The sequence below is a fragment of the Lupinus angustifolius genome, unplaced genomic scaffold, assembly GCF_001865875.1.
Source record: "Lupinus angustifolius cultivar Tanjil unplaced genomic scaffold, LupAngTanjil_v1.0 Scaffold_5_129, whole genome shotgun sequence".
Classification (NCBI taxonomy): domain Eukaryota; kingdom Viridiplantae; phylum Streptophyta; class Magnoliopsida; order Fabales; family Fabaceae; genus Lupinus; species Lupinus angustifolius.
In genome coordinates, this window is record NW_017717341.1 from 37,237 (window position 1) to 62,103 (window position 24,867).

The 24,867-nt window shown below is 33.1% G+C and overlaps 3 protein-coding genes and 4 long non-coding RNA genes across 7 annotated transcripts; 4 read left to right on the forward strand and 3 right to left on the reverse strand.

Moving 5' to 3' along the window:
* Positions 1–5,571, forward strand: LOC109337346. Its single transcript, XR_002106437.1, has 3 exons — positions 1–15; positions 210–213; positions 5,237–5,571. It is a non-coding gene; the product is annotated as an uncharacterized LOC109337346 (long non-coding RNA).
* Positions 2,612–5,063, forward strand: LOC109337344 (LIM domain-containing protein WLIM1-like). Its single transcript, XM_019574300.1, has 5 exons — positions 2,612–2,958; positions 3,552–3,648; positions 4,003–4,046; positions 4,121–4,210; positions 4,531–5,063. The coding sequence occupies exons 1-5, from the start codon at positions 2,824–2,826 to the stop codon at positions 4,747–4,749; spliced, it is 585 nt and encodes a 194-aa protein (XP_019429845.1). The 5' UTR covers positions 2,612–2,823; the 3' UTR covers positions 4,750–5,063.
* LOC109337345 lies at positions 3,515–4,036 on the reverse strand. Its single transcript, XR_002106436.1, has 2 exons — positions 3,946–4,036; positions 3,515–3,681 (listed from the first exon to the last, which is right to left on the reverse strand). It is a non-coding gene; the product is annotated as an uncharacterized LOC109337345 (long non-coding RNA).
* Positions 5,572–10,000: 4,429 nt separating the features above from the next.
* Positions 10,001–15,571, forward strand: LOC109337343. Its single transcript, XR_002106435.1, has 3 exons — positions 10,001–10,015; positions 10,210–10,213; positions 15,237–15,571. It is a non-coding gene; the product is annotated as an uncharacterized LOC109337343 (long non-coding RNA).
* LOC109337341 (LIM domain-containing protein WLIM1-like) lies at positions 12,612–15,063 on the forward strand. Its single transcript, XM_019574299.1, has 5 exons — positions 12,612–12,958; positions 13,552–13,648; positions 14,003–14,046; positions 14,121–14,210; positions 14,531–15,063. The coding sequence occupies exons 1-5, from the start codon at positions 12,824–12,826 to the stop codon at positions 14,747–14,749; spliced, it is 585 nt and encodes a 194-aa protein (XP_019429844.1). The 5' UTR covers positions 12,612–12,823; the 3' UTR covers positions 14,750–15,063.
* On the reverse strand, positions 13,515–14,036 carry LOC109337342. The gene is made up of 2 exons (XR_002106434.1): positions 13,946–14,036; positions 13,515–13,681 (listed from the first exon to the last, which is right to left on the reverse strand). It is a non-coding gene; the product is annotated as an uncharacterized LOC109337342 (long non-coding RNA).
* Positions 15,572–20,097: 4,526 nt separating the features above from the next.
* On the reverse strand, positions 20,098–22,582 carry LOC109337338 (F-box protein At3g12350-like). The gene is made up of 2 exons (XM_019574294.1): positions 21,555–22,582; positions 20,098–20,844 (listed from the first exon to the last, which is right to left on the reverse strand). Exons 1-2 carry the CDS (start codon positions 22,491–22,493, stop codon positions 20,332–20,334), a joined length of 1,452 nt encoding a protein of 483 aa, XP_019429839.1. The 5' UTR covers positions 22,494–22,582; the 3' UTR covers positions 20,098–20,331.
* Positions 22,583–24,867: the final 2,285 nt, after the last annotated feature.

A 24,867-nucleotide genomic window follows, 5' to 3' on the forward strand; every position in this document is an offset into this window, starting at 1 on the left:
GTAATAGTAAGAAAAGTATAATACAACTTAAATAGAAGATTTATCTTTTTTAGTACTACCAAAGATATTTGTCACTTTCAATAAATGTCGTTTCCAAAAATTGAATCAATGACTTTTTAGTTTTTCTAAAATTTAATGGGGTCTTACACCACAACATGGTTATGATTTTTTGAAGATCCATGTAGATGGCTGTATACAATTTAACCAAGGGTTGTAAATGGTAAAATTGGTCAAACTTTATCCATGCTTGTAAGTTAAGAAATCATGTGCTACAATTTGAAAAGTTAGATTCGAGAATGAAAGCAGGCCAGCTGGATGTTGGACGATAAGGTGATGGCAGTGACCACGTACAAGGCATGGGACCCCACGATTACAAATTGGCTTTCCTTTGAAATGTGCACTAATTAACTCAGATTTTAAGACTTTTCAGAGGTCTATTTTAATGGTTAGGAGTTAGTTTATAACTAGTTTAAGATTAATTGGAAGCCTGAGGTGTTATTTGTAATTTGTTAGAGTACAATTCAAATAGGAAATAGCATATAAAAAGTGCTTTTGGGAAGATGTTCAGAAGTAGAAGGCTACTGAGGTCTTGATGGTGAGTGAACATCTTCTATCCAAAAAATATATCACTGTATATAATAGTTTATAATTAGTCAAATAAATATTTAATTATTAAATTTTTAATTTAAATACATTTTTCAACTAATCTGTATATGCCTGCTCCAGTTGATGGTAGGGGTCATAGTTGATACATTCACTGGCAGATTGTGAGGAATGAAATCCTCTGTGTGTCTCCGTCTCGGATAAACTAGAATTGACTAACAAATAAAAAGTGATACCTCATTTTAATTTTATTTTACAAAAGTGATATATTTGATTGGGGAGCATATCTTCTGATCCCATAATATTTATTACTCTATGTACTATAAGTTGTAATTGATTAAAAAATTATTTAATAATTAAATTTTAACTTAAATATTTTTTCTAATCAATCATAAGCTCATAACACATAGAATGATATACATTATGAGACAACACTATGTACAATTTGATTGTAAGAGGTAAAGGTGGGGAGCGTCTACAGCATGAAATTTTCAAATTTTTATTATAGGAAGGATTATTATCAGTTGTTCTACTACATTAGTAATTTGTGCATAAAGTGAACTCTTTGATCATCCATTCAATGAAGAAATGAACTTCATCCTTTATAGTAATTTTGATGAAATACGTATACAGATTTCTGGTTTTTTGACATAATATAATAACTCGCATAGGTTCATAGTTATAATTCCTAAATTACGAGTTATAATGTTGGTCTTTTGGTTCATTTTTCAATGATTATAGGTTTCATGTTTTGATTTTTTCAACAATTAACATGTTTTATGTTCGTATTGTGTTTTTATTGAACCTGGAAATGAGTATTGTTGTGGCAACCAAACATATGGTACAGCTATTGTTGAGATTATATTTTGAAATATAATACTCACATGTTATGAATTTAAATACCTAAGAGTTTTGGTTGAGGTGCAATTTGTCGTATTTTAAATCAAATGTTGAAGAAATAGAAACCGTAAAACTTCCTGTTCTAAAAAACATAAGTGCAGGATGTGCGAAGATAATTTGTATATAAATCAAACTTTTTGTTTCCTAATTTATGGTTTCATATATAATTAATTAATGCTTTAATTAATTGACAAAAACAAAGGCAACGTATGTTTGATTAACTCATTTACCTTATTTTAGTTATTTTGTACACCTAGTCTAAAAAGATCATTTTCAGCAATAATACCAATTAAAAAATATTAAAAAATAAAATTATTAATTTCTTACTGACAATATAATAATTTATATTAAAAAAAGATAATTAAAACTTTTATATCTAATTCAATCATCAATATATTTAAGTATTTAAAGAACAAATTAGTACACTTCAAATAAATATACAATTTTCTTTAACCTGTTTTTTATTAGTCATTGTTATTTTTGATTAATAGTGTAACTTTAAAACAATTATATATTCTTTTAAATTATAAGGATACATTTACCTTACTCGGCAAACTTGGATAATTATATTGTACATCAATCTGAAAGGGGAATTCTATTATAATGAAAGTGCTAAAGTTATAGACAAAAATCACAATTGTCAATAAGGCCAACCAAATCATAAGGTACATCATTATTCATATCATTAAATAGTTCAACTGTTTAAATTTTGAGTGTAAAATCTATATACTTTGGTGTGTAAAGATTTTTACACAATCGGTATATTATTAACTATTCATTTGTATTAATTTTTTAAAGAATTAATAATGATTAAAGATAAATTATAGATAATACAATAACAATGTATAAAAAATATATACTGTCAGTATATATATTTTTCCTATAACTTTATTTTTTTTGTACATGATACTCTTATTATATCTTAGTTTTTATGCACTTATGTTCAGACAGGAAAAATAAAATGAATATACGGGCGAGCAAATTTTCTATTCCATAAAATACATTTATATATTATTTATGTAATAATTAAGTAGTTTCATAATTAGTCACATAATATAATTTTTGGGACAATGTGGTCAAAGAAAATGCAGTTAGGTGCTTAAAATTTTATCAAAATGATTGCCTATGACGTTATAATAGTTAGGAAGTGTTCTTTTTGTCTCCGCAATTTCTGCTATCAAAACACCCCTTCAATCTTCATTGTTTCTGTTCACACTTGCAGTGACAAACAACCTCAGAAACTCAAATAAACTCACACTCACACTCATATATCATACCCTTCTTTCTTTTCAACTTGGTGAGGTGAGAGGATAAGAAAATATGGCATTTGCAGGAACAACCCAAAAATGTATGGCTTGTGATAAAACAGTTTATCTGGTTGATAAGTTGACTGCAGATAACAGAGTATTTCACAAAGCTTGCTTCAGATGCCACCACTGCAAAGGAACTCTTAAGGTTTCTCTCTACTTTCTTAAAATAAATAATTATATTATCATTTTTATAGTCCACTTCATGGTTCTACCTTTAGATCTGATAAACTTGTTTGATTCATCAAATAAAATATAAAAAATGTAAACTTGCTTGCACTTCTTATAATGATCCATGAAAAAAAATGTAATTTTCATGGGATATACGATGTTTTAAATTGTGGTCTTGGTTATGCTGTGTTTATAGCAATTGTGGAAAATCGTTGGAAAATACAGGATGTGGCCATAATTGCGGCTGTGATATTGTTACGAAGACTCCTACAACCGCAATATTATGTCTCCAGTTGTTGTTATGGACTGCAATTTAAAACATTGTGAATACTCACATGTCACTTTTTTGTGTGCCGATCTATCTTTTAGGTGATTATATAACAAAAAATAATGAGAGGATCAAATCCCAAGGAATATTGCTTCTTTGTTGCAGGTTATTTCTGGTTTGCATGTGGTCCTAAACTTTGTTGCCAAAATTTTAGAAAACCAGCAAATAATATTGAAACCTCTTTGCCTTATGGTGTGTAATTTTCATAAAAGAAATTTGCTGACAAATTAATGTATTTGCAGCTTAGCAACTACAACTCTTTTGAGGGAGTTCTTTACTGCAGGCCACACTTTGACCAAATCTTCAAAAGAACTGGTAGCCTTGACAAGAGCTTTGAAGGTAACAAATGATCAAGAATCCAGTTATTAAATGCTTTAAAGTAAATACACACTTCAGTATCTCATGATTTTCGACCTTACCGATTTGGTCTGTCAGAAATTGAAAAACCCAAAATGGTCCATAATTTTTTTAAATGTGGGTCAAATTAATCATTTTTATGGTCAAATTAGTTCTTAAAACATGTTAAAATGATTAATTTGACCTGAATTTGAATTTTTTGGGACCATTTTGGATTTTTCAATTTTTAAGAGTAAGTTTGAAAAACATAAGGGATTGAAATGAATATTTAGTCAATACTTTAATACAATTTCCTACTAATTAACTCAACTTTACTACTACCTTTTGCCAAATTAGGGACACCAAAAATTGCTAAACCAGAAAAGAACAGTGATAATGAGGTAATAAATGCTAATTCTAGGTGTTTGCAGTCATTTTTCTATCACTTATCTATTTGTTGAACTATTTTAATCAGAAACCAGCAGCATCCAAAGCTTCAAGTATGTTCGGTGGAACAAGGGATAAATGTGCTGGTTGTCAGAAAACAGTGTATCCCACTGAGAAGGTAACAACATGACCATGGCCTCTATTGCCAAATTGATAAAAAAAAATTTGATACTACCACGGTTATCCCTCACCTTTTGGTAAGGAACTACTTCGTTTCGAGGTGTGTGACTGCCTCTCTCAACAGGTGTCGCTCTCAGGAATCAAACCTTTTACCTTTTGATCGTTCTGAGAATCTAATGGCTTTACACTACTAAACCAACGCCATGGTTCCAAAATTGATAAATTACAAAGCACCCTTTTGCACACAATTTATTATCCTAGTGTAATACATACACTTCATGATGGGTGTAATACTCCTTATGTTTTGTAATGATACAGGTTACAGTGAATGGAACTCCTTACCATAAGAGCTGTTTCAAATGCAGCCATGGAGGATGTGTTATCAGTCCTTCCAACTACATTGCACATGAGGGAAAACTCTACTGCAAACACCACCATATCCAACTCATTAAGGAGAAAGGAAATTTAAGCCAGCTCGAAGGGGATCAAGAGAAAAATGCAGTGCATGAGAAAATCAATGGTGAAGTTGCAGCCTAGACATGAAATGCTTGACAAAAGAGTTTTGAGACTGAGTTTTCCCTTTCTCAAGTTCCATTTTACTGCACAATAAGTTTCTGCTATCTTTTATGCTTTACTGTTACTTGGAGTCTGATAAGATCTTTACCCAGGACAAATATGGTATTCCATTTTTTCCTTAGTTGAGTGTGTGGATCTTCATCACTTTGTGTTCTGTGTAAACTGATAAGAAAAGATACGAAAGAAGAGAATGTAAACATGAGAGAAAACTATGAATTTCTATTAATGAGTTTGTTAAACCATTACAATGAAGAGGAAGGTATATTTATAGCTTAGCTGGTATAGAGACTCTAGCTGTAAGCCTTGTCACAATTTCTGACTAACCGGTAACTAACTCTAACTAGCCTTAGTCCTATTCTGTAATACACCCCTTGAAATTGAGGGTGCTAAACCAGGTTGAGAATGTCTTTGACTTGCAGCTGATGCCCATGAGAAAGAAACTCGGTAGTAGGAAGTTATGTCTGTTTCTGAAATTCTGAAGAAACATGTTTCATTTGAAGAGTCTTATTTTGGATATTGTCTCTGACAAAAAAGAGACCCAACTCAATCAGTTATGCAAAACTGGATTAATGGAAATAACAACAATACTTAGATTTTCAGACAATATGGTAGGTCCATAGGTGGTTTATAAGTGAACTGTAGCTCAGTGAATAATGACTCTATCCTCATTAGCTTCTGAGAAGTCAGAGCGAGACTTCTGTATTCAGCGATTGTGCTGGTTTTAGAGATAGTTTTATGTTTCTTAGACCACAATGTGATAAGATTGGGACCAAGAAGCAAGCATGCATCTAAGTTGGAGGCCTAGTTAGCATCACTAAAACTATTAGTTGTAAGGGAGCTTCAGTGGAAGTTGGTTAAATAGAGCCCATGTGAAATAGTGCCCTGATGATACCTTAGAATTCTCTTAACAAAAGATCAATAAGTTTGAACGGGTGACCAAGAAATTGACAGACATTATTGAGACTGAAAGCCAAATCAAGTCTAATTACTTTTTCATATTGTAAGGCACTAACATTTGACATGTGCAAAGTTGGATCTTCATAACAATTTGACCCTTGTTGAGTTAGTTGGCAATTACTATAGGAGCAAACATAGGTTTAGATTATTCGACATTAGCCCCTTCAAGGGGATCTCTTATATAATTAGATTGAGACAAAATAGGGATTCATCATAAAATATTTTACTTCTATACCAAGAAAGTAATCTAATTTGTCAAGTTGTTTGAGAGGAAATGTATAGCTAAGATGAGATATAAGTTTATGAACATATAAGTTGAAGAGGAATATGTGACCATGATATCATTATACATAGACTAAGACAAAGCTTATATGCAGTAGAGATACGAACGAAAAGAGAATTGTCACATTTGTTAACCATGAACCCAAGCTTGATAAGAGTACGTTTAACCTTTCAAACCACTATCTGGGAGCTTGTTTAAACTCATAAATTGCTTTATATAGTTTGCAAACCAAAGACATGTTGTTATGCTAGAAACTCACTGACTGAGTCATGTATACTTCTTCATCTAGAAACCCACTGGCTAAGTCATGTATACTTTTTCATCTAGAAATTCATTCAAAAAAGGCATTGTTGAACTCTAGTTACTCAATAGACCATTGATAAGAAGCAACTAGAGTTAATAAAATCTTGATAGTGACAGGTTTGATCACATGTGAAAAAGTTTAACTATAATCCACTTCATGTTTTTGAAGAAAACCTTTAGTTACAAGCCTTGCTTTGTACATGTGCATAGTCTCATCAGGAATTTCTTTGATCCTAAAAATTCACTTGCATCTTATTGCTTGCTTATGAGGAGGAAGAAGAAATAATTACTAAGTTCCTAATTCCATGAGAGCATCATAATTTTGCTTACATTGCTTTTTTTGTATTATTAAGGGTATTCCTTCACTTTTGATAAGGAACTAATCCTTTTCAGGAGTACATCTTGACCCAAAACCTTTAGGTATTAGATCTATGGGTCCATCCACTTATATGTTCTTTAATTCATCCATTTTTGCCCAATGTGAGACTTCTTCATTCACACTTGGAATACCCAACATCTTCCCGTCAAGTGTGAATTCTCATCGAGTATTGGATAACACCAGAGCCCAGCTCTTTACCCACTTGTCCCGTCGTTGACTTATCCTTTCTCAACGGAACACGTCGTCTTGACTTCTCGTCAGGAAGACTTTCGACACAAGGATCCCATATGGATCTACCGACCACTTGTCGCTTCAATACTCCGTTGACCATCGAACCATCGGCTCTGATACCCAACAATATCCACTAGCAACCATCATCAACGATGCTTCTTCCACCCACATAGATCCACCAACACTGTTGACTACAATACTCATTTCAGTCAAAGATTTGATTCTAATATCACTTATTAGAAATGATGAGAGCCCAAAGCAATGTGGATATCGACAACTATGAACTAAATGAAGAAACATACAAGAGCATCTCCATTGGAGGATATAAACTACACTTATTTAGATCTTACACAATATTTTATAGCTTAATATACATCCTCAGAAATTAAGGATCCACATTCTTATTTTTACTTGAGTCCCATAACGTATCTCATAATATACCACACAATTTCTTTATCCTCCTTTTTCCTTTTAGGATCCACATTTTATGATAAGAATAACCACAAGAATGTTCTCATTTCAATAAGAATGATGAAAGAATAAGCCATTGATAATGATCTAAGTAAGTTTGATAATAAATATTGATCCAAAACGTTAACACATTAGATCCTTGTAACTTACACCCTAAGTTATCCATTTTTAATGTGTTTACCCACTTTTTTTTTATTAGTCCCAGTTGTATTGATTCATGTCATTCATTGATAATATGCAAAGGAAAAATATTATTCGGCTGAATTCCTCTTTTCTATATTTCAGCTAAAATGAACTTTAAATAACTTAAGGGCATACACTTTTTATAGAACTGTTAGAAAAATGTTGCATGATAAATTGTTCATTTCAGGTGCTTTTTGAATATTATTGTTGACTTTTCCTCTACAATATTAAATGTCCACACTTTTTCATGTGTTTGTTACATTTATTTCTTCATGGAAAGCAACTTTTGTAAGCAGATTCAATGCAACTCTTTTTGGGGGTCAAAACATGAAGTTGAAGTATATAGTATGTTTTATCCATCTGGGAATTTTAAGAGCCCATTTACCTTTTGTCAAGCTCAGGAGTTAATACAAGAAAGGCCCATCCTTAACATGGTCCGGGCCGAGAGGAACCCCTTCAAACCCAGTCAAACGTTTCTTCTGTTTTATATTTCCACCCCATACTTGGTGTTTCACATGAAAGCAGTGTTGTGAAACCCGAGCCGGACGTCAAACCGGCAGAGGTCCCGTATTAGGTTTAACCGGTATAAACGGTTAAATTGTCTGGTCTGACCGGGTGATTTCGTACCTAATTAATAATTTTTATTTATAAATATATAGTTATATAAGAATGTAAAACTTTATATAATTAATAATTATGTATAATTATATTGGAATAATACATCTTGTCTTTTTTTGGACCATTGTAAAATAAAATATTAGAATATTGTCCCATTTTTTCAGTAAGCCGTCCCGTTTACTTCCCGGGTAAATCTGGTTTAACCAGGTTTAACATGGTCGGACCGGATTTTTTCCGGTTCAAAGTGGTCAAACTCTCATTCGGTTAAGACGGAAAACTAGAGCCGTTTTCAAGTCCGGTCAGCGATCAGACCGGTCGGACTGTCCAGTCCGGTCCGGTTCTAACAACACTGCATGAAAGAGATAAGTTCTCTTTTTTTTTTCCATGATAAAAGTAATATTTCATGAATAAAGTGTCTCCCTCATATCAGAAGATAATTTATCTCCCTAAATTTCATTCATTGTATGACATGTATGTTATATTTTCTTTTTACAATATATTTTAAAATAAAAATTTTTAGAAGAAAGGAAAATAAGATATTTGTCAAACAATGAGTAAATTTAAGGAAATAAGTTATTTATTGATATGAGTAGATACTTTATTTCCTTTCATTATATATAAATTCTAAAAGTATCATTCCATCTGGTTTTTTCTTTTGGTTTCAATGAAAAAAGTGTTATTTCATTATATATAAAATGATAAAAGTGTCATCCCACCTCATTTTTTCCTTTATTTTTATAGCAATTATCTCTACCGAAGAAAAGACGGTTTAAAACCCTATTTTCTTTAAAATTTCAAAACTATCCTCCTCATTCAAACTACACTTCTATATATTCAAATCTTATTCTCCCTCTTGTTTTTTGTTCTCTACCTACCTACTATAATGAATCACCCACTCAAACATAATCTAATGAAATCTTATCTTACTCAAACATAGGATGACAACACGTATGGATAGACACGAGTAATAGTAATAGCTACTCACTACTCGTTATGTATATGGGAAATATTAGCCACTCATACTCATAGAGGTATTTGTTTGCGAGTTTTAGCATGTATCCACGAATACAACGAGTAATCGAGTATTAACGGATAGCTTTTAGGTGTTTTAAAAATTAAAAAAAAACTTCTAAAAAGGTTTTAAGTTTCTTCATATAATCATTAGTGTTTCAAATTGTACTATGTAATCATTATTGAGATTTAAAACCATTATTAATATATATAGTATAAGGTGGAAGTGATCTGAATAAAAATAGTAAACCTCTAACCCTAAAGAAGGGGGACGAATCAAACTTGTGATCTCTCCCACCCATAGCTGGTATCATACCAAATGCCCTAATTGTTATAAGTTGATGTACTAAATATTTCATGAAAATTGTTGACAAAATGAACATTTAACATTTTATATGTCATAAACTATAATTGATTTTTTGTATTTATATTAAAAATTTAATTTATAATATATGAAGTGTCATAGTATAAAATAGATGTGGCTGCGAGAGATGAGAAGTAAGAAATTTTGCAGTGGGGGCAGTCATAGATTAATACAGGCTGTCATCATAGTTGGGATGAGCTGTAAGACTGCAATAACCATAGCACGGACAACCTACACCACACCCAACTCATCATTGTATCTTTGTGCCAAATTACAGTCTTACATTTATCTATCCCAATTGTGAGAAAATAGTACGAACAAGGTACAATTGCAATTGTATTACTTCCAAAACAGCAATATTGTAACATCAATTAATTATAGAGTGCAATTTAAAATAGTGGCATCACATGTAGTAATAGTAAGAAAAGTATAATACAACTTAAATAGAAGATTTATCTTTTTTAGTACTACCAAAGATATTTGTCACTTTCAATAAATGTCGTTTCCAAAAATTGAATCAATGACTTTTTAGTTTTTCTAAAATTTAATGGGGTCTTACACCACAACATGGTTATGATTTTTTGAAGATCCATGTAGATGGCTGTATACAATTTAACCAAGGGTTGTAAATGGTAAAATTGGTCAAACTTTATCCATGCTTGTAAGTTAAGAAATCATGTGCTACAATTTGAAAAGTTAGATTCGAGAATGAAAGCAGGCCAGCTGGATGTTGGACGATAAGGTGATGGCAGTGACCACGTACAAGGCATGGGACCCCACGATTACAAATTGGCTTTCCTTTGAAATGTGCACTAATTAACTCAGATTTTAAGACTTTTCAGAGGTCTATTTTAATGGTTAGGAGTTAGTTTATAACTAGTTTAAGATTAATTGGAAGCCTGAGGTGTTATTTGTAATTTGTTAGAGTACAATTCAAATAGGAAATAGCATATAAAAAGTGCTTTTGGGAAGATGTTCAGAAGTAGAAGGCTACTGAGGTCTTGATGGTGAGTGAACATCTTCTATCCAAAAAATATATCACTGTATATAATAGTTTATAATTAGTCAAATAAATATTTAATTATTAAATTTTTAATTTAAATACATTTTTCAACTAATCTGTATATGCCTGCTCCAGTTGATGGTAGGGGTCATAGTTGATACATTCACTGGCAGATTGTGAGGAATGAAATCCTCTGTGTGTCTCCGTCTCGGATAAACTAGAATTGACTAACAAATAAAAAGTGATACCTCATTTTAATTTTATTTTACAAAAGTGATATATTTGATTGGGGAGCATATCTTCTGATCCCATAATATTTATTACTCTATGTACTATAAGTTGTAATTGATTAAAAAATTATTTAATAATTAAATTTTAACTTAAATATTTTTTCTAATCAATCATAAGCTCATAACACATAGAATGATATACATTATGAGACAACACTATGTACAATTTGATTGTAAGAGGTAAAGGTGGGGAGCGTCTACAGCATGAAATTTTCAAATTTTTATTATAGGAAGGATTATTATCAGTTGTTCTACTACATTAGTAATTTGTGCATAAAGTGAACTCTTTGATCATCCATTCAATGAAGAAATGAACTTCATCCTTTATAGTAATTTTGATGAAATACGTATACAGATTTCTGGTTTTTTGACATAATATAATAACTCGCATAGGTTCATAGTTATAATTCCTAAATTACGAGTTATAATGTTGGTCTTTTGGTTCATTTTTCAATGATTATAGGTTTCATGTTTTGATTTTTTCAACAATTAACATGTTTTATGTTCGTATTGTGTTTTTATTGAACCTGGAAATGAGTATTGTTGTGGCAACCAAACATATGGTACAGCTATTGTTGAGATTATATTTTGAAATATAATACTCACATGTTATGAATTTAAATACCTAAGAGTTTTGGTTGAGGTGCAATTTGTCGTATTTTAAATCAAATGTTGAAGAAATAGAAACCGTAAAACTTCCTGTTCTAAAAAACATAAGTGCAGGATGTGCGAAGATAATTTGTATATAAATCAAACTTTTTGTTTCCTAATTTATGGTTTCATATATAATTAATTAATGCTTTAATTAATTGACAAAAACAAAGGCAACGTATGTTTGATTAACTCATTTACCTTATTTTAGTTATTTTGTACACCTAGTCTAAAAAGATCATTTTCAGCAATAATACCAATTAAAAAATATTAAAAAATAAAATTATTAATTTCTTACTGACAATATAATAATTTATATTAAAAAAAGATAATTAAAACTTTTATATCTAATTCAATCATCAATATATTTAAGTATTTAAAGAACAAATTAGTACACTTCAAATAAATATACAATTTTCTTTAACCTGTTTTTTATTAGTCATTGTTATTTTTGATTAATAGTGTAACTTTAAAACAATTATATATTCTTTTAAATTATAAGGATACATTTACCTTACTCGGCAAACTTGGATAATTATATTGTACATCAATCTGAAAGGGGAATTCTATTATAATGAAAGTGCTAAAGTTATAGACAAAAATCACAATTGTCAATAAGGCCAACCAAATCATAAGGTACATCATTATTCATATCATTAAATAGTTCAACTGTTTAAATTTTGAGTGTAAAATCTATATACTTTGGTGTGTAAAGATTTTTACACAATCGGTATATTATTAACTATTCATTTGTATTAATTTTTTAAAGAATTAATAATGATTAAAGATAAATTATAGATAATACAATAACAATGTATAAAAAATATATACTGTCAGTATATATATTTTTCCTATAACTTTATTTTTTTTGTACATGATACTCTTATTATATCTTAGTTTTTATGCACTTATGTTCAGACAGGAAAAATAAAATGAATATACGGGCGAGCAAATTTTCTATTCCATAAAATACATTTATATATTATTTATGTAATAATTAAGTAGTTTCATAATTAGTCACATAATATAATTTTTGGGACAATGTGGTCAAAGAAAATGCAGTTAGGTGCTTAAAATTTTATCAAAATGATTGCCTATGACGTTATAATAGTTAGGAAGTGTTCTTTTTGTCTCCGCAATTTCTGCTATCAAAACACCCCTTCAATCTTCATTGTTTCTGTTCACACTTGCAGTGACAAACAACCTCAGAAACTCAAATAAACTCACACTCACACTCATATATCATACCCTTCTTTCTTTTCAACTTGGTGAGGTGAGAGGATAAGAAAATATGGCATTTGCAGGAACAACCCAAAAATGTATGGCTTGTGATAAAACAGTTTATCTGGTTGATAAGTTGACTGCAGATAACAGAGTATTTCACAAAGCTTGCTTCAGATGCCACCACTGCAAAGGAACTCTTAAGGTTTCTCTCTACTTTCTTAAAATAAATAATTATATTATCATTTTTATAGTCCACTTCATGGTTCTACCTTTAGATCTGATAAACTTGTTTGATTCATCAAATAAAATATAAAAAATGTAAACTTGCTTGCACTTCTTATAATGATCCATGAAAAAAAATGTAATTTTCATGGGATATACGATGTTTTAAATTGTGGTCTTGGTTATGCTGTGTTTATAGCAATTGTGGAAAATCGTTGGAAAATACAGGATGTGGCCATAATTGCGGCTGTGATATTGTTACGAAGACTCCTACAACCGCAATATTATGTCTCCAGTTGTTGTTATGGACTGCAATTTAAAACATTGTGAATACTCACATGTCACTTTTTTGTGTGCCGATCTATCTTTTAGGTGATTATATAACAAAAAATAATGAGAGGATCAAATCCCAAGGAATATTGCTTCTTTGTTGCAGGTTATTTCTGGTTTGCATGTGGTCCTAAACTTTGTTGCCAAAATTTTAGAAAACCAGCAAATAATATTGAAACCTCTTTGCCTTATGGTGTGTAATTTTCATAAAAGAAATTTGCTGACAAATTAATGTATTTGCAGCTTAGCAACTACAACTCTTTTGAGGGAGTTCTTTACTGCAGGCCACACTTTGACCAAATCTTCAAAAGAACTGGTAGCCTTGACAAGAGCTTTGAAGGTAACAAATGATCAAGAATCCAGTTATTAAATGCTTTAAAGTAAATACACACTTCAGTATCTCATGATTTTCGACCTTACCGATTTGGTCTGTCAGAAATTGAAAAACCCAAAATGGTCCATAATTTTTTTAAATGTGGGTCAAATTAATCATTTTTATGGTCAAATTAGTTCTTAAAACATGTTAAAATGATTAATTTGACCTGAATTTGAATTTTTTGGGACCATTTTGGATTTTTCAATTTTTAAGAGTAAGTTTGAAAAACATAAGGGATTGAAATGAATATTTAGTCAATACTTTAATACAATTTCCTACTAATTAACTCAACTTTACTACTACCTTTTGCCAAATTAGGGACACCAAAAATTGCTAAACCAGAAAAGAACAGTGATAATGAGGTAATAAATGCTAATTCTAGGTGTTTGCAGTCATTTTTCTATCACTTATCTATTTGTTGAACTATTTTAATCAGAAACCAGCAGCATCCAAAGCTTCAAGTATGTTCGGTGGAACAAGGGATAAATGTGCTGGTTGTCAGAAAACAGTGTATCCCACTGAGAAGGTAACAACATGACCATGGCCTCTATTGCCAAATTGATAAAAAAAAATTTGATACTACCACGGTTATCCCTCACCTTTTGGTAAGGAACTACTTCGTTTCGAGGTGTGTGACTGCCTCTCTCAACAGGTGTCGCTCTCAGGAATCAAACCTTTTACCTTTTGATCGTTCTGAGAATCTAATGGCTTTACACTACTAAACCAACGCCATGGTTCCAAAATTGATAAATTACAAAGCACCCTTTTGCACACAATTTATTATCCTAGTGTAATACATACACTTCATGATGGGTGTAATACTCCTTATGTTTTGTAATGATACAGGTTACAGTGAATGGAACTCCTTACCATAAGAGCTGTTTCAAATGCAGCCATGGAGGATGTGTTATCAGTCCTTCCAACTACATTGCACATGAGGGAAAACTCTACTGCAAACACCACCATATCCAACTCATTAAGGAGAAAGGAAATTTAAGCCAGCTCGAAGGGGATCAAGAGAAAAATGCAGTGCATGAGAAAATCAATGGTGAAGTTGCAGCCTAGACATGAAATGCTTGACAAAAGAGTTTTGAGACTGAGTTTTCCCTTTCTCAAGTTCCATTTTACTGCACAATAAGTTTCTGCTATCTTTTATGCTTTACTGTTACTTGGAGTCTGATAAGATCTTTACCCAGGACAAATATGGTATTCCATTTTTTCCTTAGTTGAGTGTGTGGATCTTCATCACTTTGTGTTCTGTGTAAACTGATAAGAAAAGATACGAAAGAAGAGAATGTAAACATGAGAGAAAACTATGAATTTCTATTAATGAGTTTGTTAAACCATTACAATGAAGAGGAAGGTATATTTATAGCTTAGCTGGTATAGAGACTCTAGCTGTAAGCCTTGTCACAATTTCTGACTAACCGGTAACTAACTCTAACTAGCCTTAGTCCTATTCTGTAATACACCCCTTGAAATTGAGGGTGCTAAACCAGGTTGAGAATGTCTTTGACTTGCAGCTGATGCCCATGAGAAAGAAACTCGGTAGTAGGAAGTTATGTCTGTTTCTGAAATTCTGAAGAAACATGTTTCATTTGAAGAGTCTTATTTTGGATATTGTCTCTGACAAAAAAGAGACCCAACTCAATCAGTTATGCAAAACTGGATTAATGGAAATAACAACAATACTTAGATTTTCAGACAATATGGTAGGTCCATAGGTGGTTTATAAGTGAACTGTAGCTCAGTGAATAATGACTCTATCCTCATTAGCTTCTGAGAAGTCAGAGCGAGACTTCTGTATTCAGCGATTGTGCTGGTTTTAGAGATAGTTTTATGTTTCTTAGACCACAATGTGATAAGATTGGGACCAAGAAGCAAGCATGCATCTAAGTTGGAGGCCTAGTTAGCATCACTAAAACTATTAGTTGTAAGGGAGCTTCAGTGGAAGTTGGTTAAATAGAGCCCATGTGAAATAGTGCCCTGATGATACCTTAGAATTCTCTTAACAAAAGATCAATAAGTTTGAACGGGTGACCAAGAAATTGACAGACATTATTGAGACTGAAAGCCAAATCAAGTCTAATTACTTTTTCATATTGTAAGGCACTAACATTTGACATGTGCAAAGTTGGATCTTCATAACAATTTGACCCTTGTTGAGTTAGTTGGCAATTACTATAGGAGCAAACATAGGTTTAGATTATTCGACATTAGCCCCTTCAAGGGGATCTCTTATATAATTAGATTGAGACAAAATAGGGATTCATCATAAAATATTTTACTTCTATACCAAGAAAGTAATCTAATTTGTCAAGTTGTTTGAGAGGAAATGTATAGCTAAGATGAGATATAAGTTTATGAACATATAAGTTGAAGAGGAATATGTGACCATGATATCATTATACATAGACTAAGACAAAGCTTATATGCAGTAGAGATACGAACGAAAAGAGAATTGTCACATTTGTTAACCATGAACCCAAGCTTGATAAGAGTACGTTTAACCTTTCAAACCACTATCTGGGAGCTTGTTTAAACTCATAAATTGCTTTATATAGTTTGCAAACCAAAGACATGTTGTTATGCTAGAAACTCACTGACTGAGTCATGTATACTTCTTCATCTAGAAACCCACTGGCTAAGTCATGTATACTTTTTCATCTAGAAATTCATTCAAAAAAGGCATTGTTGAACTCTAGTTACTCAATAGACCATTGATAAGAAGCAACTAGAGTTAATAAAATCTTGATAGTGACAGGTTTGATCACATGTGAAAAAGTTTAACTATAATCCACTTCATGTTTTTGAAGAAAACCTTTAGTTACAAGCCTTGCTTTGTACATGTGCATAGTCTCATCAGGAATTTCTTTGATCCTAAAAATTCACTTGCATCTTATTGCTTGCTTATGAGGAGGAAGAAGAAATAATTACTAAGTTCCTAATTCCATGAGAGCATCATAATTTTGCTTACATTGCTTTTTTTGTATTATTAAGGGTATTCCTTCACTTTTGATAAGGAACTAATCCTTTTCAGGAGGTGTGACTGTCCCTCTTAACAAGTGTCGCTCCTAGAAATCAAACATTGATCTGCATAGAAGATCTACTACAGCAGTTTTGGCACTTCTAGGTTAAGTTTGAGTCAATAAGACTCTTGGCATAATGGTTTTTAAAATTCTAGAACTGGGCCTTGTTTGCATGGGGTGCAATGAAACTGTTGCAGGGGGAGAATAAGAAAGTGAAAAGGAGGAATAATTAGGAGATAAGGCAATGGATGAAGAAGGTAAAGAGTGAGCTGAAGGAATATGAGATACAGGGATTGAAGGAGATGAAAGAGAATTGGAAGGTGAGGAAGCTGATGGAATAGAATGTGAAGGAGATGTATGAGAAAATTAGGAGAATGAGAAAGAGATATAGTATGAGAATTACAACAAAAATTACTAGAATCAGAAACACAATTAGGATTAGGAACAACATATGGAATTATGGACTTGGATGCATAATATGAGAACTAGTATTAGAATGAGATGTAGGATTGAAACTAGGAAAATGCAGAATAGAGGAAAACAAGCCCAACCAAAGACCCATAGATAATCATACTCGGAATTTGTACCAAAAAGTAAGAAGTTAGGGGGTTGGTTTTGAAGAGTAGAGAAGATAATATGTTAATAAGAAATACAACATTTGTAAATGCATGCTCCAAATAGGTCATTGGAAGACAAACATGAGCTATGAAGCATGATACTGATAAGAGACATTGGAAATGCATGCTACAGGAGCAAGTAGAGCTGAACTAGTCTCTACTCTACTGTGTGTGCTTTCCTTAACAGTACCTAGTTGAGAATGAGTATGAGGGCAAAAGAGCCTATAAATGATACCCAAGGACTCGAGAAAATTAATAAAGGGTTTATGTTCACCACCAAAATCACTTTGAACAGCTGATTTATTGAACAAGTTTTAGGAATTATTTATACATACTTACATAGTAAAGGTTTCAGATTTTTGTTCCGATAGAAAATCAAAGTGTGGTTGACATAAGGGTTAACAATAGAGAGATAATATATAAATCCTAAGTAGAGTGAACAGAGGCAAGTCCCCATAGATCAAGGAATAACAGGTCAAAAGAGGAATGGCAAACACGAGTAGAAGCAGGGGCCTGAAGCCTATGTGCTTTACCCATACAACAACCATAACAAAAATCAAACAATATTTTATTTATGAGTTATATTAAAATGTAGTACATGATTGATTATGACCTTATGAGTGTGACCAAGTATATACGAGAGATATTTCCAAAATATATGAATTCACATAGCGCGTATATATATATATATATTTTAGTTTCATAATATATGAAAAAGAATGATAATTGGTTTAGTGGTTGTACTTATTGGCAATGAATTGGAGGTCATGAGTTCAATTCTGCTTGGATGGTTTTGTCCACGTTTTATTCATTATTAACGTGAATAAAAATGAAACAATGCAACCGCAGAAATTCAAACCAAAGATGTGTTACTTGCCAAACAATGTACCTTATCACTAAACTACGGAACTCATTTAGATAATAAGTGAACTGTGTTTGTATATGGCTATTCGTAAATTAGTGTAGAATCCTAAAAGTGTTTCTTCTCACCAAGTGACCTTTATTTCTCTATAAATAGAGAAACTTCAAGGCATAATGTTTTATTCTCTATTATTGAAAGATACGCTTGTTGTGTTGGTGCAAAACACATCAAGGTTTTCCAAAGTATCATGAAGGGGATTTGCTGTTCATCCCATTTGCATCCAATATACTTAAATTGGTGGAGGCGAATCGAACCTAAAGGTTAGTGTACCGGGTCCACGAGATTGCCATGAAAATCGTGTCCCTGGTGCACGACTTATAGGAAGGCTGACACCGTGTAAGAAAATCATGGGTGTGGTCCACAAGATTGGTGGGAAATCGCATTTCTCATCCACAACTTTGTTGAAATTGTGGACACCAACCACGAGATCCACAAAAAATACCTCATTCCCATAATTAATTCAAAAGCTACCCCAAACATGGGATAGTATAGTCAAACTACACTACCCACGTAAATTTTCCACTAATCACCGGCGTCTAACTCAAAATAAAGAAGTTACCCCTAGCAAATTGAGAGGCAATAATTAGTTTTTTTTTCGTAATATAAGAAATTTATAGGAGATTATTTAATGAAAAGTTTATACTGAGTATCCTGTATATTTTATTAGAATACTATTTCCATTATCCATGGAAATCTGACTAGGACCAAAGTTCTCTATTCTCGTGTAGCAAGATAGTATAGATGTCAAGAGCAAATCTTATGTCCCACAATATATGTTATTCTATGTGTCAGAAAAATATTTAATAATTATATTTTTAACTGCATTTTCTTTAATCAATCACAATTCTTGATACATATAATGACGCAAATAGCATAAGCTCACTCAGATGTCAAATGATTTGTTGCCCCTAAGCCGAAACCAAGGCATGGCCTTAAAATCTTTTCTAGTAGAACTTGCAGTCATAGCATATGGATAATAGGAAGACCCATTTGTTGGGCCATACCCATTCATAATAAGGTGAGAATGAGGCTAAGCTTGGAGGGAAGCTCAAGAAGTCTAGTAAACACAGGATGATGATGCTGAGGCCTATGTGACATAGAACAGTGTCCATAAGATTAAGATGGACCAGGGTGACTGGCACACAAACTGATTGGTGTAGTTGATGGATGCAACAAAGCCAGGGGAGTATGGTAGATTAGCCATGTAACAATAAGGAGTACACTATTCACTTTTTAAAATACTGTAATTGATACAGAAGTTGAAGCTACAACACTTCTTAAAACTCATTCCCTTCCTATTTCATATCCTACATATACCTTTCAACACCCAAACTTCATTTTGTATTTACACAACTTACAACTACAACATTCCTCATACCCAGCCACACAATTTCAAGTATACAAGAACACAATCAACTTTCTATTTCATCTCAATCTAACATTGAAAGTTCCTTACTCTGAATCCATATGATGCACAAAAGAGAATTTTTTTTCAGACTAGTTAAAAGCAAGAACGTGAAAGTACCCAAAAAATAGTGAGATATGTTCAAGAGAACAAAAATATTAAAGCCACAAAATGGAAAACAACCATACGCTTTACAGTTTCTGGGAGAGTAGAAGAAGAAAATAAGCCAAAAGGGTTGGCTATTTGCATGCTAGATGACCCTGTTTCTGTCCTGTTTTCAATCTGCATCTATTCAAAAGCAATTTAGTTAGTGCATTCTAAAACGTATTGGAAACTAACACTTGCAGTAAGAGTCCTGTATATAATTATAGAAGTAAAATATCTGAGCTAATAGAGGTAATATAATACATTCAGAAAACGCCATATTGTTGAACCCAAACTTCAAAGCAAAGGACATATAAGGTAGTATCAATGGTAGGTTAAGCAATAAAATAGTGCCTACTTGATACTTTCTGCCTAAAAACACAGTAAAGAAACTAGCTTGGGAAGCTAAACAGGACACCATCTAAGGAAATTACAATCATGTTCAAATCTAATAATACACTAAGCCACAAGGTACAGGTGCCATCCCTGCTGTATTATTGGTCTATGAATAAAGAATGCGAATAAATGAATCAATTGGCAGAAGGTTTTACTGCATCCAGAATACAACCATCGTGGATGATGTGCTTCATGTCGATGACAAAATTGTCATGAACGAATCCAAATCCAAAAGTGCCACTTAGGTACTGCCAGATCCTTCCCTTTGTGTTCCTTTGATTTATTGTTCCACCCAGTTCTGGAATAACTAAATCATAATGTGAGCTGACGTGAAGAATTCGATGTACCACTTCATTGTGTGACAAATGGAACTGCTGAATTTGATTTACCACTTCATCATCTGAGAAAGGGAACTGCTCATATATTTCGTTGACTGCTTGAAGTGGTCGAAGATGAATGCGACTGTCATACAACGACTCTTCCTCCATAGAAAAGGGAGATTCCAGAAATTTAGCCTTAGACGTCCAGAAAACTGGAGCATAGCTGGAAAAATAATCAGGATAATCCCCAACTAGTCGACAGGCAATGCCTCCAATGTCATCGTATGCCACAAGGTAAAAGGCTAAACTCAAGTCATGACATATTCCCTGAAACAATAATAGCAAAGAGTCCATCATACAACTATCACTATATGAAGAGCTCTATCATCATCCATCTTTAAAATCAACATAGATTTAAAAAGGAAGCCATAATTGTGCAATAGATCCATGGTTCACACAAAATGCAACAAGTAGTAGAATCATATAATTCCCTGATCTACATTGACACAAAATCAATCATATGATTGCATCTCCGCACATCATCCAAACCGTCTAACTTACTACAAAAGATCAAAATTTCTCAGCTTTCATTACAGCTAGCTACTTCCATATTACAAAAATGATCATGATTCTTATGTTCTTCCCCTTCTCTTTTAACAATTTTCTTTTTATGCATCAATTATTCAACTAGTTAAACCTTACAACAACAACCAATCCTTTTTCATCAAGGTGGCTCATCATACCGAACAATACAATACTGTCCTGTCATAAACATTTACATCTAAATCCTTCTTCATGGTTTCATCTATAGTTTTTCTTGGAAACTCGATACTATAGCGATTGGGATCTCCTCTAACTAATCTACTACCTTTACTCTATCTTTTACATGTCTTCTCCACACATGCTTGAACCAGGCAAGATTCTACCAAGTTTCTCAACTAGCTAATGATATCAAATAAAAGATATATATTGCAGCATCATGGTATATAAATACTATAACATAATTGAGCAAGAGCAAGTAACACTTGAAATAACACCTTCCATAGGCCTTGTAAAGGCCGCAATGGAGTCGGCGAACAATTCACAATCTTCACAAAATGTTCAGGCTCAAATTTCCTCCTAGCTAATCTCTCCTTCTCCTTCCTCCTCTGCTTCCTCGACTTATCACTTCCCGGACTAGTCCTATTTGCAAACCGCTGATAAATCTCCGTCACTACCCTATCTGGCAAGCTCCCAGACGATCCAATCCCACTCACATTCTCTCCAACACCAAAACCATCATCTCCACCAAGATTCACTCCACTGGAGCTTCTACTGAACTCATGCATCCTCTGCTCATAAGAACTGGAACACACAACATTCAAATTCTCCTCCACAATAAAGTGAGTTTTCCCCATGAAACTAACATTCACCGGAATCAATTCATTCTCAGAGAATCCAAATCCCAAACCGAATTCGAACAAATCTGAATTCAAATCAACACGGCCGGAAGGATCAAGATAATTAACAACCTGTCCCTCTGATGATAAACTCATCCAAAGGAACGGAGACTTGATCACATCATAGGTTCCGGTTTTCGACGGCGAAACCCTGGAACCTGAAATAAACGATGGTCCCCACTCAAAGAACACCAACGACGGTGTCGCTGCGGCGGTGGTTGTTCCTTGGTTACCACTACGGCGCCAGAAACCGATGAGATTGTCCCAATCGTGGAGGGTTCTGTAGAGAAGCTTGAAGGTTACTTTGCCCTTAACCCATTTATTGATATGGGTCTTTGGGCCCCACCTACGGTGGCACATGGTGAACCAAAGTTTGGTGTCGTTTTGGCAGAGCGAAACGAAGCGTTTTGAGGTGCAAGCGAAGTTTGTGATTTCTGAAGGAGTGAGGAATGAGAGTATGGTGAGTTGAACGTCTTCGGGGAATTCGGTGAAGGATAGGGGTGAAACGGTGTCGTTTGAGTCTTTCAGATTTGTCATTGTTTGTTTTTTTTCCTAATGGAATTGATTTAGTGAGAAAGATGGGGAATGACTTTTCATAGAGTAGGGAATGATTCTGTTCAAGTGTTACAATGACAAGTGTTATATTTCTAGTAACATGCTTGCGTTTCATTTTACTGTAGAATCGGATTAACGTTTTTTGGGTTGAAGCTGAAGGCAGGTCTCATGGCCGCGGCCCAACCAGTAGTAGTTAAAATTTATATATAGTCAATATATTATCTACAATTTATTTATATTTAAAAAGTCAAAGATAATTAAATATTAATTATATATATAATACAATGACAATATAAAAAACTCTTACAATATTAGCGCATACATTTTTTTTTTTAATTTTTATTTTGGAGTTCAAAAAATTTCACACTTCTAAAATTACTCTTTCTTTGTACTCTTAACTTACACTTATCATTTTTATACTCTTTTATAATTGTTCTCCCGCTTTGTCGCAGTAGGGGTGAGCCAAGTTGGAAGGCCTGAATCAGGTCTTCGGGTGTGAGAGGATGGGTCTTCTAGATGGAGCTTGTCGTGGCTAGAAAGCTTGATGCGATGATGTCCTCCAAGGGGGACTTCGCTCCTTTAGGTGGGCAGAGGCCTGTAGTATGCTCAGGCCCGCCAAAAGAGGTAATTGAAAATGTGCTCCAACGACCAAGTAAGTAGAGACCAAAGAAGGGGTTCCACGGTTCATAGTATGTATAAGCATGACACTCAAGATATTAGATATTAGGGTTAGAGATGGGGGGGGGGGCAATGTCTAGTTGTACATGAGATATGTGCGAGAGTCGAGAGTAACCTCTCTTTAGAGGTTTCACGTGCGTGTCATATATCTTGTATTCATATTATGAGGGGAGGAGCCCTTATTTATAGTTGATGTAGATGAAGAGTTCTATGTTGGATGTTATTGGTGTGGCCGACCTATCTCAGGTAGAGTAGGGAGCTACTTTATGTGTGTCGGGCGGCTTGGTGAAGTCATACTATATGCATAATTGACTTATAGCTTGCGATAGGCTGTGGTAACCATAGTATAGATCTGCTTTTGACGTAGTGTAGAGGGTTAGCTGAGAGTTACAAGCGACGTATGGTAGGAGATGGCAGCACGTCAGATGGACGACAAAAGTGTGCCTTTGTATTGGTTTGAAGTAGTGTCCTAGTGATGGTATAATTTATCTGATAGGCCTAGTCAGTCGGTTGGCCTGACAGCTAGTAACTCAGGGCTCTGCCAAGTGCTCTAGCTCAGCCTTTGTTGAGTAGTCTAATCTAGTCAACAACATCCGTTTGACCGGGGTGGAACATTTACTCACATAATATTCTAATGGAGATTAATTTTTGGTGATAGATTAACATCAAAACTAAGGTTTTCATGTTAATAGTGTTTGTAAACATACACATGGACTTAGGAAACCGAATTCAAAACTACACATACTTAAGTGAGTTAAACACTTCAATTGTGCCAACTTGTTTGAAGCATTACGTGTTTACCTACGAAACAATTTAGCATTATGTCTATCTACTATCTTATTAAAAATGGAAAGGAATGCTATTATTATCATATTAGACATCTTCCTTTCTTGCCACTTGGATTTTCAGAGGACAAAATTGTAAAACCCATTTTTTCCTTAAAGAAAAAAAAATCATAAAACATATTTAAACACATTTCAAGTCTTTTTGCATATTTCATTTGTTTTGCTATGTAATATAATAATAATAACACACATTTAAAGCAGATTTTGAAATTTGTATGAAACTTCAACACGTTATGTTGTTTTGCAATGTCATTAATCCAGCATGTCACGTTATATTGTTTTGTTCCAATCCAGTGTCACGACCATTTATTTCTTCTTCTTCTTCTCTCTCCAGGCTTACTACTTCCAACTCACAATCATGGCTATTCGTTTCTTCTTCTTCTCCAAACCTCATACATCTTAACTCCTATACGTCTTAACTGTTATACACATTCCTATACATCTTCAATCTTGTACTTAAGGTAACTGGGTATTTTATTTTACCTTTGTACTTTCATACTTAGATTTTTTATTTCAAACGTTTTACCTTTGAAACACGAATGTTGTGTTTGCAAAGGTTTTACCTTTGATCAATGCTACATGAGTTTTTGTGAACATGCATTTAAAAGTTCTTATTTTTTCATTTTTATGGATCATCATCTTACTTTTTCCAGCCGATCTATATTCACATTTTTTTGTCTTAAAATGTGATCTTGAATATTTTTTTCTTGCTTTTTGTGGTTGTTCGTCATATTTATTTTGTGGTTGTGTTTGTAAAGGTTTTACATTTGATCAATGCTAACTGAGTTTTTCTGAACATGTATTTAAAAGTTCTTCATTTTTTTCATTTTTAT